Source organism: Anabrus simplex, chromosome 2 (assembly GCF_040414725.1).
Source record: "Anabrus simplex isolate iqAnaSimp1 chromosome 2, ASM4041472v1, whole genome shotgun sequence".
Classification (NCBI taxonomy): domain Eukaryota; kingdom Metazoa; phylum Arthropoda; class Insecta; order Orthoptera; family Tettigoniidae; genus Anabrus; species Anabrus simplex.
Window position 1 is genome coordinate 1,072,098,147 of NC_090266.1, and position 15,655 is coordinate 1,072,113,801.

The 15,655-nt window shown below is 39.3% G+C and overlaps 1 protein-coding gene across 1 annotated transcript in view; it reads right to left on the minus strand.

The window, feature by feature from the left end:
- The window catches only part of LOC136863778 (tRNA endonuclease ANKZF1), a 170,270-nt gene that overhangs the window by 93,334 nt on the left and 61,281 nt on the right, over nt 1-15,655 (minus strand). Inside the window, exon 5 of the mRNA XM_067140130.2 lies at nt 11,876-11,987. Within this exon, the coding sequence (XP_066996231.2) occupies nt 11,876-11,987 (112 nt within the window). The remainder of the gene's footprint in view (nt 1-11,875; nt 11,988-15,655) is intronic.

Genomic DNA, 15,655 nt, shown 5'->3' on the forward strand with positions numbered 1-15,655 from the left:
TTATAGGAAGTGCAGGTATAATTAAGAGAATTCAAAGCAACCCAGCCCTTGCCTAGCAGATGTCTCCAAAGAAGTCATTTTTCCCTATCAGTCCTATGGGTTGATTCACCTTTTATTTAGAAGTATTTCTACCCCATTTCATTGTTCTGAAGAATTTCTACCCTTATCCATCTACAGTCTGACTGACTTTACGCAGTTGGGTCTAATGATCTTTCAGCCATTGAAATCAGATAATAATGCTCTATGTTATTCAATGATCCTCACAATGCTCGTATATGCATTCAGAGAAATAGTGTTTCGATATAACCAAAGCATGGTGTCCACCCACCTCCTCGCTTAATGCAATGCTCAAGGTAGACAGTCTGCTACAAGACTTTGTTGTGATTCAAATGGACACAGTGGCAGATGTATTGAAGTACAGTAGTTGGAAACCCACCCTGATAATTACAGTATTAAGAGGTAAAGGATTTTAACCAAAACGCATTTTGTTAACAGTTAGGAACATTTTGTAGCTGTGTCATTTTGGGTCATAATTTGAAAATATCATTTACTGGTTCCTAACTTGATTCTACATTTGACTGAAGTAATATCATAATTTATCAACTCAGATACAGAATTATGATGGGTTAGACGTTGTTGTTTGAGTCATCAGTCCATAGACTGGTTTGATGCAGCCCTCCATGCCAAACTGTCCTGTGCTAACTTTTTCATTTCTACGTAACTACTGCATCCTACATCTGCTCTAATCTGCTTGTCATATTCATACCTTGGTCTACCCCTACCGTTCTTACCACCTACACTTCCTACAAAAACCAACTGAACAAGTCCTGGGTGTCTTAAGATGTGTCCTATCATTCTATCTCTTCTTCTCCTCAAATTTAGCCAAATCAATCTCCTCTCGCCAATTCGATTCAGTATCTCTTCATTTGTGATTTGATCTATCCATCTCACCTTCACCATTCTTCTGTAACACCACATTTCAAAAGCTTCTATTCTCTTTCTTTCTGAGCTAGTTATCGTCCATGTTTCACTTCCATACAATGCCACGCTCCACACGAAAGTCTTCAAGAACATCTTTCTAATTCCTATATCACTATTTGAAGTCAGCAAATTTCTTTTCTTAAGAAAGCACTTCCTTGCTTGTGCTAATCTGCATTTTATGTCCTCCTTACTTCTGCCATCGTTAGTTATTGTACTACCCAAGTAACAATATTCATCTACTTCATTTAAGACTCCATTTCCTAATTTAATATTTCCTGCATCACCTGCCTTCGTTCGACTGCACTCCATTACTTTTGTTTTGGACTTATTTATTTTCATCTTGTACTCCTTACCCAAGACTTTGTCCATACCATTCAGCAGCTTCTCAAGATCTTCTGCAGTCTCAGATAAAATAACAATATCATCAGAAAATCTCAAGGTTTTGATTTCCTCTCCTTGGATTGTGATTCCCTTTCCAAATTCCTTTTTGATTTCCTTTACTGCCTGTTTTATGTAAACATTGAAAAGGAGGGGGGACAAACTACAGCCTTGCCTCACTTCTTTCTGGATTGCTGCTTCTTTTTCAAAGCCCTCGATTCTTATCACTGCAGACTGATTTTTATACAGATTGTAGATCATACTTCGTTCTCGGTATCTGATCCCAATCACCTTCAGAATCTTAAATAGCTTGGTCCAATCAACATTATCGAATGCCTTTCCTAGATCTACGAATGCCATGTACGTGGGCTTGTGCTTCTTGATTCGATCCTCTAAGATCAGGCGTAAAGTCAGGATTGCTTCACGTGTTCCTACATTTCTTCTGAAGCCAAACTAATCTTCTCCCAACTCAGCTTCAACTTGTTTTTCCATTCTTCTGTAAACAATACGTGTTAAAATTTTGCAGGCATGAGATACTAAACTAATGGTGCGATAGTTTTCACACCTGTCAGCACCAGCTTTCTTGGGAATAGGTATAACAACATTCTGCCGAAAATCGGATGGGACTTCTCCTGTCTCATACATCTTACACACTAAATGGAATAACCTTGCCATGCTGGTTTCTCCTAAGCCAGTCAGTAATTCAGAGGGAATGTCATCAATTCCAGGTGCCTTGTTCCTATTTAGGTCACTCGCAGCTCTGTCAAACTCTGACCTCAAAATTAGGTCTCCCATTTCATCAGCATCGACAGCCTTTTCTGGTTCCAGAACCAAATTATCTACATCTTCACCTTGATACAACTGTTGGATATGTTCCTGCCATCTTTCTGCTTTGTCTTCTTTCCATAGAAGTGGCTTTCCATCTGAGCTTTTAATATTCATACACCTAGATTTCCTTTCACCAAAGGTTTCCTTGATTTTCCTGTCTGCAGCATCTACGTTTCCTAGGACCATACAACCTTCGACATCCTTGCATTTCTTCTTTAGCCAGTCTTCCTTAGCTACCTTGCACTTTCTATCCACTTCATTCTTTAATCGCCTGTATTCTTTTCTGCCCTCTCTGTTTCTTGCATTCGTGTATTTTCGTCATCCATCAATCAGGTCTAGTATCTCCTGAGTTATCCACTGATTCTTAGTTGATCTTTTCTTTCTCCCAACATTTCTTCAGCAGCCCTGCTGACTTCATTTTTCATGACTGTCCACTCTTCCTCTATTGCATTTCCTTCATCTTTTTCATTTAGTCCTTTTGCAACATGTTCCTATAAACAATCCCTCACACTCTTTTCTTTCAACTTGTCTAGATCCCATCTTTTTGCATTCTTTCCTTTCTTCAATTTCTTCAGCTTCAGATGGCATTTCATGACCAACAAGTTGTGGTCAGAGTCCACGTCTGCTCCTGGGAAAGTTTTGCAATCCAACACCTGGTTTCTGAATCTCTGCCTAATCATAATGAAGTCTATTTGATACCTTCCAGTGTCTCCAGCTATCGTCCACGTATAAAGCCGTCGTTTGTGGTGTTTGAACCAAGTATTGGCAAGGACTAAATTAGGGTCAGTGCAGAATTCAACCAGCCGACTTCCTCTTTCGTTCCTTTGTCCCAATCCGAATTCTTCTACTGTATTACTTCCCCTTCCTTGGCCTACCACTGCATTCCAGTCTCCCATCACAATTAGATTCTCGTCACCTTTTACATATTGTATTAAATCTTCTATCTCTTCATATGTTCTTTCGATTTCTTCATCATACGCTGAGCTAGTGGGCACATAGACCTGCACTATTGTGGTGGGCATTGGTTTGGTGTCTATCTTGACGACAATAATTCTTTCACTATGCTGGTCATAGTAGCTTACCCGCTGCCCTATTTTCTTATTCATTATTAAACCAACTCCTGCATTTCCTCTGTTTGATTTTGTGTTGATAACTCAGTAGTCGCCTGACCAGGAATCCTGTTCTTCCTGCCAACGTACTTCACTTATACCAACTACATCTAACTTTAGTCTATCCATCTCCCTTTTCAGATTCTCTAATCTACCACAACGATTCAAACTTCTAACATACCACGCTCCGACTCGCAGAGTGTCAGTATCCATCTTCCTGATGATTGCACCCTCTCGTGTAGTCCCCACCTGGAGATTCGAATGGGGGACTAGTTTACCTCCGGAATATTTTACCCGGGAGGAAGCCATCATCAGTACATCATTCATACAGAGAGAGCTGCATGTCCTCGGGAGTTAGTTACGGCTGTAGTTTCCCGTTGCTTTCAGCCGTATAGCAGTATCAACACAGCTAAGCCATGTTGAGTATTATTACAAGGCCATATCAGTCAATCATCCAGACTGCCGCCCTTGCAACTTCCAAAAGGCTGCTACCCCACTTTCGATGAACCATTCCTTAGTCTGGTCTCTCAACAGGTACCCATCCGATATGGTTGCACCTGCGGCTCGGCTATCTGCTTCATTGGGACACGCAAGCCTCTCTACCCCAGCAAGGTCACATGGTTCGCAGGGGAGGATGGGTTAGATAGAACATTAATATCCTAAAATACGATTTTGACGTATAAATTATTATAACTGTTTCATTCTTTCTTTATAAAAAAACTGAAAATATATTTTACTTCTTGAACAATAAGAAAATAAATCTGGAATGTATTATTATTTTATCTTAAAATACACAAAAAAATGCTATTATTGCAACATCTTAACCTAAATAATTATTATATAATTTAACACCTATTTTTACAGAAATGTCTTATAATTGAAAATATGAATGTATCACGTCATTCTAGGAAATACATAAATAAAATAAACGTACAGTAAAATAATAAACATACTGTCCATAGTTACATAATCAGAATCATACCTTTTTAACGAAAAAAAAAAAAAAGAAAATGGAAACTAACACAAAACTAGGCTTAATTGTTAAATGGGTATTAAATACCTAAAAAATTGTGTCAAATACTGACTTTACAATGATATAAGTGTATGAAAGGAACAAATAAGTGTCAAATCAAGTCAAAGAGGGAGGGAATACGAAAGGAACATACATATAATGGGCGATCAAAAAGTTTCTGTTCAATGGCCGTACAGAACTGAATTGGGTTGTCAATCAAGCAAAATCGCCATGAGCATTGAGGCACTCATCCCACCAACGCACCAGGTTGAAGATCTCTGTGTAGTAAAATACCGTGTTCTGCTGTGTGAAGAAGTCCACAACCGCCTGCTGCACATCCTCATCCGGCAGGAAGCATCAACCCTTCAAGGCCTTTCGAGGGGGCCAAAGGTGTGATAATTGCATGGGGAGAAATCAGGACTATAGGCCTCATCCACTGCCCACTTGCTATTGTCCATAATAGATGAGGCTGGCCTCCCAGACCAACTGGCGTCTTGTGTCAAAACGCGTCCCACACGGAACTTGGTGCACCATTCCACAACGGCGGTTTTCGACAGACATGCTGCCCCACACACAGTCTTCATTCTCCGATTGATGTCCACCTGGGTTTGTCCTTAAGCAGCCATGAACAGAATAACAGCACGTTGGTCCTGTTTGGACGCATTTAGTAATAACACCCAAGGGGCAGCCAAACAAACGATATCTTGGCAAAGAGAAAACATCCCTGGTGGAACAACAAAATAATGTGACAAAGCACTGCAGGAAAGACCCAGAGCATGAAACAGATGGTGCTCAAAACACAAAGATTTTGAGGAATTCAAAGAACAGAGTAAATACACTGCCAAAATCCTCAAGAATGCAAAGTGATGGTATGAAAAGGGCCAACTTCACCAAATTGGGGATAACTTTAAGAGAAATAACAACAGGGAATTTTACAGTGTTTTTAAGAATAAATTAATGTATCACTCCCAGAAAGCTGGCTTTCAAGAATGAAGAAGTAAAGCTCATCACAACCAACAAGAAAAATTGCAAACTCTTAGCTCATTATTTTCAGAAACTTTTGAACTGTGAACCCAAACCAAGGAAAGATTTTTTTAGGAACACCCATAGAAAAACTGCAAAAGTTACATCCTCTTAGCAAAGAAGAAGAAATGGATGGTATAATTAAAGAGTTAAAAAACAAGGAAGATCCTGGGAAAGACTATCACGGCAGAATCGTTCACATATGCGTGGTTAAACAGTCAAAAGGACTTTTCGCTCATATTTGGGCAACAAAGGAGATCCCAAAGGAGGGAAAGAATGCTCTGATACATCCCTTGCACAAGAAAGGCGATACAACAGATGTCATAATGATAGAGGCATCTCACTTCTTCCTATCATATACAAGATTTTACCGAAAGCATTTCAAACTAGGGTGGAGGCCCAACTGGATGACCACTTGGGTGAATACCAGGCAGGTTTCCAAAAGCGACATTAATGTACGAGGGGGGATCAAATATAAACGGGATTTTATTTTTATTTAAATTCATTTACTGAAAAGCACAAGGCAATTACAATTTATTTTTCCACATAGTTTCCCGCTTTGGAAATGTATTTGTCCCAGTGTATAGGCAGCTTCTTGATGCCCTCATCGTAAAAAGAACAGGGTCATGTCACCAGCCAGTTGCGCATGAAGTCTTCCACACTCTCGTCATCTTCAAATTGTTGCCCTCCTAGAGCTTCTTTAAGCGGTTTGAACAAATGGAAATTGCAGGGCGATAAGTCTGGGCTGTAAGGAGGATGATCAAGTGTAGTCCAGTGCATTTCCTGTAGCTTGGAGGCAGTTAGAGCTGCAGTATGGGGCTGCGCATTGCCGTGGAGGAGGATGACCTGTCAAATCAGTTGGTCTAGTCTTTTGTGGCAATATGCAACCCTCGCCTTGTTCAACAGCTTGCAGTAGTAAGCAGCAATGATTGTGCGTCACTCATGCAAAAAATCAATCATCAAAATGCCTTGCCGATCAAAAAAAGCGGTTGCAAGAACCTTGCCAGCTGACAATCGAGTCTTTGCTTTCACTGGTGCTACCTCCCCTTTTCTCTGCCATTCCTTACTAGCTTGTTTGGATTCGGAAGTGCAGTGGCGAACCAATGTTTTGTCGCAGGTGACGATCTGACTCAAAAATGCATCACCTTCTTCCGCAAACCTTGCTGTAAGCCTCTGACAGACCTCCAAACGTCTCAACTTCATATTTTCGGTCAAAAGGTGAGGGACCCATCTGGAACACACTTTACATTTGTGATGATTACCTGACAGCTCCCATAACTGATTCCGACTTGTTCTGCAATTTCTGATACTCTCACCGGTCGATCGTCGTCAATAATGTTTTTAACCGTACAAATGTTTTCGTCTGTAATGCTGGTCCGAGGACGACGATCGCATTGCTGATTTTTCATACATTCTCATCCTCGCAGTTAGTTAAAATACTGGAATGGATATTAGAAAGGAGAATGAGAAGAAAGATTGAAGGAGATTTACAAGAGGAACAATACGGCTTCAGGAGTGGAAGATCTTTTTTTTTTTTTTTTTTCCTATTTGCTTTACGTCGCACCGACACAGGTATGTCTTATGGCAAGGAGTGGAAGATCTACAGTGGACCCAATCTTTAGCATGAGACAGCTGATGGCAAAGAACTGGGAATATGGAAAGGATCTGGTCATGACTTTTATATATATAGAAAAGGCATATGGTAGTGTACCCAGAGAGAAGGTTTGGGAAACCATGTTTTTCACCCCAGTTGGAAAGACAGAATGGTTTAGGAATAAGACTGGACTAAGACAGGGGAGTGTGCTATCACCTCTTTTGTTTATTATGGTCATGGACAAAATTGTAAAGGAATCAAAGGAAGCCTATGGAGATAAAGAGATGAAGATACTGCTATTTGCAGATGATGATGTGATCTGGGGAAAGGACAGCAAGGAAGTGCAACAACAACTAGATGTCCTGAAAATTTGAGAAGTATGGCATGAAAATCAGTAGAGAGAAAAACAAGACTATGGAGATGTCGAGAAGGGAAAGGCAAGGAAAGGGCACTGTGAAAATTAGAAGTCAGAGTCTGGAAATTGTGGACAGCTTCAAATACCTCGGAAGTGAATTAATGCAAAATGCTAGGGTGGACATGGAGGTTAGCAGGAGGGTACAGCAGAGTAATGCATTCTACCAAAGTGTAAGAAAACTTGTTTGGAGAAAAGAATTACCAAGGAAAAGTAAGGAGATAATGTACAAAATGTACTGTGTACCCATACTGACTTATGCAGCTGAGACTTGGACTTTGACTAGCGTGCAAGAGAGTAGAATTCAAGTCAGTGAATGAAATGCCTAAGAAGTATGATAGGAAAGACAAGGAAAGACAGACTAAGAAATGAAGATGTTAGGAAGGAAGTTGGGATAGGAAAGCTAAATGAGAGTTGAAAAGAATAAACTACGGTGGTTTGGACATGTAAAGAGGATGGAGGAAAATAGAATTCCAAGACAGATGCTGGAGGCAAAGTGCAAGGGCAAGAGAGCAAGAGGAAGACCTAGAACAAGGTGGATTGAATCAGTGAAGAGCGGCATAAGACGAAATTTAGACTGAGACAAGATCGTGGAAGGGGAAGAAAGAGGAAGATGGAGAAGTACCATAAACACCCCGACCCGGCAGAAGCTGGATAAGGGGAAATGATGACGATGATCTCATCTTTCCTTGAACTTTTTATGCCAGGCAAACACATGCGTCCTTGACAATGTTTGATCACCGAACTGTGCAGCCAATCTCTGGCAAATGTCTGCCACTGTAACTCCTTCACAAGCAAGAAATTTTATAATTATGTGTTTTGCAGTGGACGGGTGCACCTGTTGCCCTGACAACGTGAGCGTTACTGATGAAACGGCGGGAAATATCTAACAGCACGCTCTCCCCATTCCTAACGGTCCCACCTAAGCATAACAGAAGCACGGGGCCAGTCCTACCAACAGTTGATGTTCAGGAACAAAAATCCCATTTATATTTGATCGACCTTCGTATATCTACCCCTTAGTTCGGTTTCTTGATATGGGGCTGGGGATGAGGTGAGATGAATTTATGTAACATGTTTTTACAGCCAGATGAACTTCCTGATGCCAATCTCAGTTGAATAGCTAATGAAGATGAAAGGAATGCTGGCACATGAAATTGGGCAAGAGGGTGGAAAGAATCAACTGTGGCCTATGAATAGGAACTGACCCGGCATTTGCCCGGAAACGAAAATGGGAAATCACAGAAAACCATTCTCAGGACAGCCAATGGTGGGGTTCAAACCCACATGTCTTCCAAATACAGAGCTTGACTTCATAAAAGCAGAGCATTAATGTGCACAGCCACTCTGCTTGGTCTGAAAGGGATGTTTATATCCAGAATAGCTTTTCATCTTCAAATCGGTGACCAAGATTAGGACAATGAGGCAGAAAAGTATAATTATGACCTTTGTGGATTTCAAAAAGATATATTATTCAGTGGTCTGTGAAACTCTTTTTCAGTGAGTTTGAAGTGTATGATAAATCCCTAGCTTTGATCCAACAGACCCTCACAGATACATATTCACAAGTTAAGTTCTTGAGCGAGCTGTCAGAAACATTCAAGATTAAAACCGGACTAGGACAGGCAGATGGCCTCTCACCACTCATGTTCAACTGTGTTCTGGAGAAAGTCATCACAGAATGGAGAAAAGAGTTGGCAACAAATGACATCCAAAGTGGAGTGAGAGCAGGCTGCAAGAACACTGGTATCACAGTTGACTGCCTGGTCTATGCTGATGATGTAATGATCCTTGCAGACAACATCCCAACAGCAGTGAAACAAATAGAAGTACTACAAAGTGCAGCTGCAAAGACTGGCCTGAGGATATCACTTGATATACAGTACAACGTACATGGACTCAGCTAAAATGGACGCTATCAGCAAGATTGAAACAGTGTACGGAAGTATTCATACGACTGATAAATGTAAGTACCTGGGTGAGATCCTTACTCCCAATGGCAAAGAAAAAGAATTACTAGGAGAAAGAGCATGGACGATGGAAATGGCCTCTAAACTGTGCCATGATACCTACAAGTCCAGACTGATCTCTTTCCAGGCAAAACTGAGTCACTACTGTGCAACAGTCAGACCAGAATGCCTCTATGTTGCAGACACACTAGCCAAAACACACGATCCCACAATTGAGAAAAAGGAAAGGAAGTTTCTCAGGAAAATTCTAGGACCCAAGAAAGTGGTGGAGGGTTTTAGATTCCATCAAAGATCCAATAGGGAAATGTATGAGAGAACAGAGAAGATTACCACCATAATCAGAATGAGGACGCTGACCATTTATGGACATGGAGATAGAAGGAAATACAGAATACTGTCTCCTTGAAGTAGTGCAAGAACATCTAAAGGAAGGAGGCATAAACTCCAAAGAAATTCAAGACAAAATCATCTTCAGGAAGAATGTTGCAGATTTGGGGAAGAAGCCAGAGCGACATCCAGATAAACCGTGCAACATTTCAGTAGAAGAGCGACAGAAGAGAAGTCTGAGACTGAAGAACCTCTGGCTACAATTTAAAGAAAAAGGTGTAAGCCCAGGAAAGAAAAAAGTCAGGTTGCTTGGGTAGCCATAGCTGGTTGCATCAATTTAATAATAATAATAATAATAATAATAATAATAATAATAATAATAATAATAATAATAATAATAATAAGTACCTTGGTGAGACCATACAGGAGAATGGACTAGAAAAAGCTGCAGTGGAAGATCAGATCTCAAAAATGGAGAGAGCATACGGCTTGACAAAAATCATCTACAATAAGAAGTGCTTGTCCTGGAATTCCAAATTAAAATATTACAACACCGTGGTCAAAACAGAATGCCTGTATGCCAGTGAATGCCTGTCCATGAACTACAAGCTGGAGGAGCTAGAGGTCCTGGAAAGAAGAATCCTCAAAAAAATTATGGGAGCTGTCCAAACTAAAAGCAGATGGAAACTTCAGAGCAACAAAGAAGTTTACCAGAAGGTGGAAAGAATCTCGGAGACCATGAAGGAAAGGAGACTGGTGTTTCTCAGACATCTGTACAGAATGAACGCAAACAGACGTACCAAACAGATATTTGATTACTTCTGGAGAAAAAAGACCACTACAGCATGGATTAAGGAAACTAAGAAGGATATGGAAAGGTTAAGCATCTCGTGAGTCCAGCTGTTAGAAAGGAATACGTTTAGGAACACAGTGAAGAATTTGGAAGGGGTTCAAGCCGCAGGAAGAACTAAGAAGACCGGAAGAGCCTGGACAGATGAACAATAGAAGCAGGCCAGTGAACGCATGAAGGATTATTGGACACAGAGAAAACTCCAAACGAAGAGAAAGACATGAAGTTGTAGGATGATCCTTAGTGGTCCGTTCGCATGTAAAAAAAATAAATTAATCATACCCTCAAAAGGATTATTCGAAGAATAATAATAAGAAGAAAAATGTACAAATATCATCTTCAGCACAGAAAGAAATAGAGAACTGTTTGTGACGAGCTGCAATCTGGGAAAGTGGTGTTAATGAAAGATGACAACTTACCATCTCAATTCTGAAAGCTGGGTGTAGTACAAGACGTACTTCTAGGCAAAGATGGATATATTTGTGTTATTCATGTAAAAACCAATAATGTTTTTAAACGTGCTTTTAACAAACTTACATCATTGCCTCTAGCTAAAGATACCTTTAAAAGAATAATTAAAATGGTATTTTCTTTGATTCATGTACTGATGTATTATAATGGTGATATTCATCAATAGGTCAATGCGGTGGGTGTTTTACCATTTCATGGTTGTATTGATGTAAAAGAACACTCTTCAAATCTTTAGTTGGAAAACTGTTCTGTTGGTAACAATGTGTGTAACTTAAATATTTTTTATATTGTTAACAGACATTAAAAATGGATGACACAGGGAAAAGTCGCTGTTTGTAATGTTATGTTGCACCATAAGAGAAATATTAAAGAAATGCATCATGTGGTTCCACTAACAACTTTTTAAATCTACTATGTTAACAATGTCCAGACCCAGTGTGAGCTTTCATGTCCTAAAAACAAGCGCAATCTCTGCATGATTAATATTTTATCAGACTAAATTTTATTATTATCAAAATATAATTCACCTCGCATATAAATATAAAGTTGTGTATACCCACAACAAACATTAAATCTCTAAGTTGAATTGTTTCTGAAAAAGGTGGACCTGTGAAGAACTTATACACAATGCACTCATTCTTTTCTTGAGTGACTGTACATTTCTTATACTTTATCTATTCATATGTTTACAGCTTGCATGTTCATCCTATCCTCCATCACTTTTTGACACTTTTCCTGTACTAACATGGCCCTATTTAAAAGTCGGATGCACTTACTGACGCCAACTCTACATTGAGGTATGTCCTTACTATTATGAGTTTCTGTGGTGGTTGTTAGGATTCTACGTTTGCATTTGAAAAGGCATATTCATGCTATTCAACTGAAATTAAAGTAACTCCCATCCTCTAAAATACACTCACCATTAAAAACTGCCCCAGCAAAATGACCACCGCCAGTTATCAGAATGATCCATAAAGGGTTCTTGTGGCATTCCTGTACCGATTTAATGAGTTCACAGGAACTGGGTCTTACCTGGAAGTAATACAAGGTGGTTGTTATTACATTTATACATACATCTTCATTATAGATTATGCCTTTCGGCAATCAGACTGCAAGTCTCTGTGGGTAAACTAACACCTCCACAGTCCTCTATCTCCAACCAAATGTGTGGCCTTGTTCAGTTCCACAACTCTAACAATTAAATCTTTATAAACAGATGGAGTTTATTCCTAACTTAGCCATCACCTCCTCATTTTGGACACCCTTCTGACATGATTCCCACCTGTTTCTATCATCAATCATTCTCGCTGCTTTCATGTCTGTTACTTCTAACCTACAAAGAAGATATTCTGAGGCCACTTTGCTTCTACTCTCGTACAGCGAATTCGGTCTGAAACAGACCGATGTGAAGATAGTTTGGTACGATAACTTACTTTGTTCTTACCGAATACCACTGATCGCACCTGTGAGCTCACTGCATTAGCTTTGCTACACGTCGATTCAATTTCATTTAGTATACAAGCATCCTACGAGAATACATATATATTTTTTTGCTAGTTGCTTTACGTCGCACCGACACAGATAGGTCTTATGGAGACAATGGGATGGGGCTAGGAGTGGGAAGGAAGCGGCCGTGGCCTTAATTAAGGTACAGCCCCAGCATTTGCCTGCTGTGAAAATGGGAAACCACGGAAAATCATTTTCAGGGCTGCCGACAGTGGGGTTCGAACCTATCCCAGCATTGCCAATAAGACCTATCTGTGTCGGTGCAACATAAAACCAATAGAAAACAAATACTGATCAATGAAATGCCTCGATAGGTGCTGTTATCCTTTCAATTCCCTTGCTTGTAGATAGGTGTAATTACTGTTTTGAACAATCAGAATGTACCTTACTCACATTGCATGCTAATCCTACTACTCTGCAAAGCCATTTCATCCCCGCATTCCCGCTTTATTTCACCATTTAAGGTCTAATATCATCTATTCCCACTGAAATTTATCTGTTATTAAAGTTCAATTTTATAATTAATTGCATCAAATTCAGATGTCTTTGTAGTTCATACAATTTAGCATGTATAAGATGGTTTGGCATAACAGCAGTTATGGGGAATGTGCAAGTGAATACTAGTGCTAAATGTGGCGAAACTGTGAGGTAGCATGCAGGCCATGCTGGTTTAACTAATGCACAACTGTGGTGTTGATTGATGGAAAGATTTATTATTTGTCTGTATAATAGTAAATTGTAGCACGTAATTTACATATATAGGCAGTATGCAACATCCTCATTGTGCTAAACGACACTGTTGTGTCATGAACTGCCATAATTCAGAATGTTACAGTGATCCTAGTGTAAAATTTTTCACGTTCAACATGAAAAAGAAAGAAGACAAAAATGGATATTGGCAGCAAACCGAATGAAGTATCGTGAAATAATACCAGAATACACCTTGAGAATAAGAGTGGTGTACATCATTATTAAAGCAGACCTTAATAATGTCTCATAAGTTCCTTGTCCTTGTTTATTACAATTCTAAATACATATAATTCAATAATTAATTTTGTGCTGATTCCAGATTTCACTCTTCCAGTAAACAAATTTGAATTATTTCCTGCAAAAAATATTAAGGGAAGTTATGACTGAATTTTGAAACTTCTTCAGATTTGATTCTATTTTTTACCAAATGCAGGTTTCATATCTATATATATAAAATAACATGTCCAGACTGACTGACTCAGTGATTCATCATCGCTGAGCCAAAACTACTGAACATAAAGAAATGAAATTTTGAGGATACATGTATGTTACAATGTAGGTGCTCACTAAGAGAGGATTTTTGGATATTCCATCGCTAAGGGGGTGAAAAGGGGGGTGAACTCTTAAAATGAGTGTATCTATATCTCAAAACCTTAACAATTTAAAGACGTGAAAATCGGTATTTGGAATCTTCTTTAAAAATAAGGAAACACGTATTTTTATGGTTTTGGAAAAGTCTTAAAATAAATACACCCCAGCGTCAGTGTGTAGGGTCTGACACATCCCACTCTGATGAGTCTAGTGTCAGACCTAAGACGAAACGCTGGTTAATAGAGCAAACGCCTGAAAAGCCTTACATCTGATATGTTTTTGACATTTTTGACATGCTCTATTGGTGAAAAATATCTCCATGGGAATTTAAAATTTTCCATCTCCTGTTAAAGTAAAGGAACGTGCATGATTTGTTTTCTGAAAATTGACTTAAGGGGAAGAGTTAAAGGGGGTGAATTTTTAAAATGAGCAATCTGTGGTATATCTCAAAAGCTTACCATATTACAGAAGTGAAAATTGGTATTTTTAATCTCTTTTAAAAATAAAGTAACAAGTATTTTTTGTTTTGGGAAAAAACACTTAATGGGGGGGGGGCGGGGCGGGGGGTTAAATGACTGAAAAAGGGGAGAATTATTTTTATTAGGTTTCTGGTATCTCCAAAACTGAATATTTGGAATCTCCTTTAAAAATGAAGAAACACCTATTTTTGTTTTCAGAAGAAAACTTTTAATGGTGGTTAAAATGACTGAAGAAGGTGTTGAGTATTTTTATGAGGATACTGGATTCTCAAAAACTGAAGACATTACAAACGTGAAAATTGGTATTTGGAATCTCATTTAAAAATAAAGGTACACATATTTTGTAGCGTGGGAGAGGGGTGGAATCAACTTAAGGGGGTGTAAAATGAGTTGAATCATATTTATGAGGATACATATAATAAGTGGACTTAAAACAATACACTCCTAAAGGGATTTTGTCTGGGGGGGTGAGGAATGATGACAAAAATATGCATTTATATGGAACCATTTTAATACATACATACATACATTATCATTATAGACTGTTATGCCTTTCAGCGTTCAGTCTTCAAGCCTCTGAGAATTTACTAAACGTCGCCACAATCCTCGATATGCAACTAGTGTTGTGGACACATTTAGTTCTATACCTCTAATCTTTAAATCGTTAGAAACCGAGTCTAACCATCATCGTCTTGGTCTCCCTCTACTTCTCTTACCCTCCATAACAGAGTCCATTATTCTCCTAGGTAACCTATCCTCCTCCATTCATCTCACATGACCCCACCACCGAAGTCGGTTTATGCGTACAGCTTCATCCATCGAGTTCATTCCTAAATTAGCCTTTATCTCCTCATTCCTAGTACCCTCCTGCCATTGTTCCCACCTGTTTGTACCAGCAATCATTCTTGCTACTTTCATGTCTGTTACTTCTAACTTATGAATAAGATATCCTGAGTCCACCCAGCTTTCGCTCCCGTAAAGCAAAGTTGGTCTGAAAACAGACCGATGTAAAGATAGTTTCGTCTGGGAGCTGACTTCCTTCTTACAGAATACTGCTGATCGCAACTGCGAGCTCACTGCATTAGCTTTACTACACCTTGATTCAATCTCACTTACTATATTATCATCCTGGGAGAACACACAACCTGAATACTTGAAATTATCGACCTGTTCTAGCTTTGTATCACCAATCCGACATTCAATTCTGTTGAATTTCTTACCTACTGACATCAATTTAGTCTTCGAGAGGCTAATTTTCATACCATACTCATTGCACCTATTTTCAAGTTCCAAGATATTAGACTGCAGGCTTTCGGCACAGTCTGCCATTAAGACCAAGTCGTCAGCATAGGCCAAACTGCATTTCCACCTAAC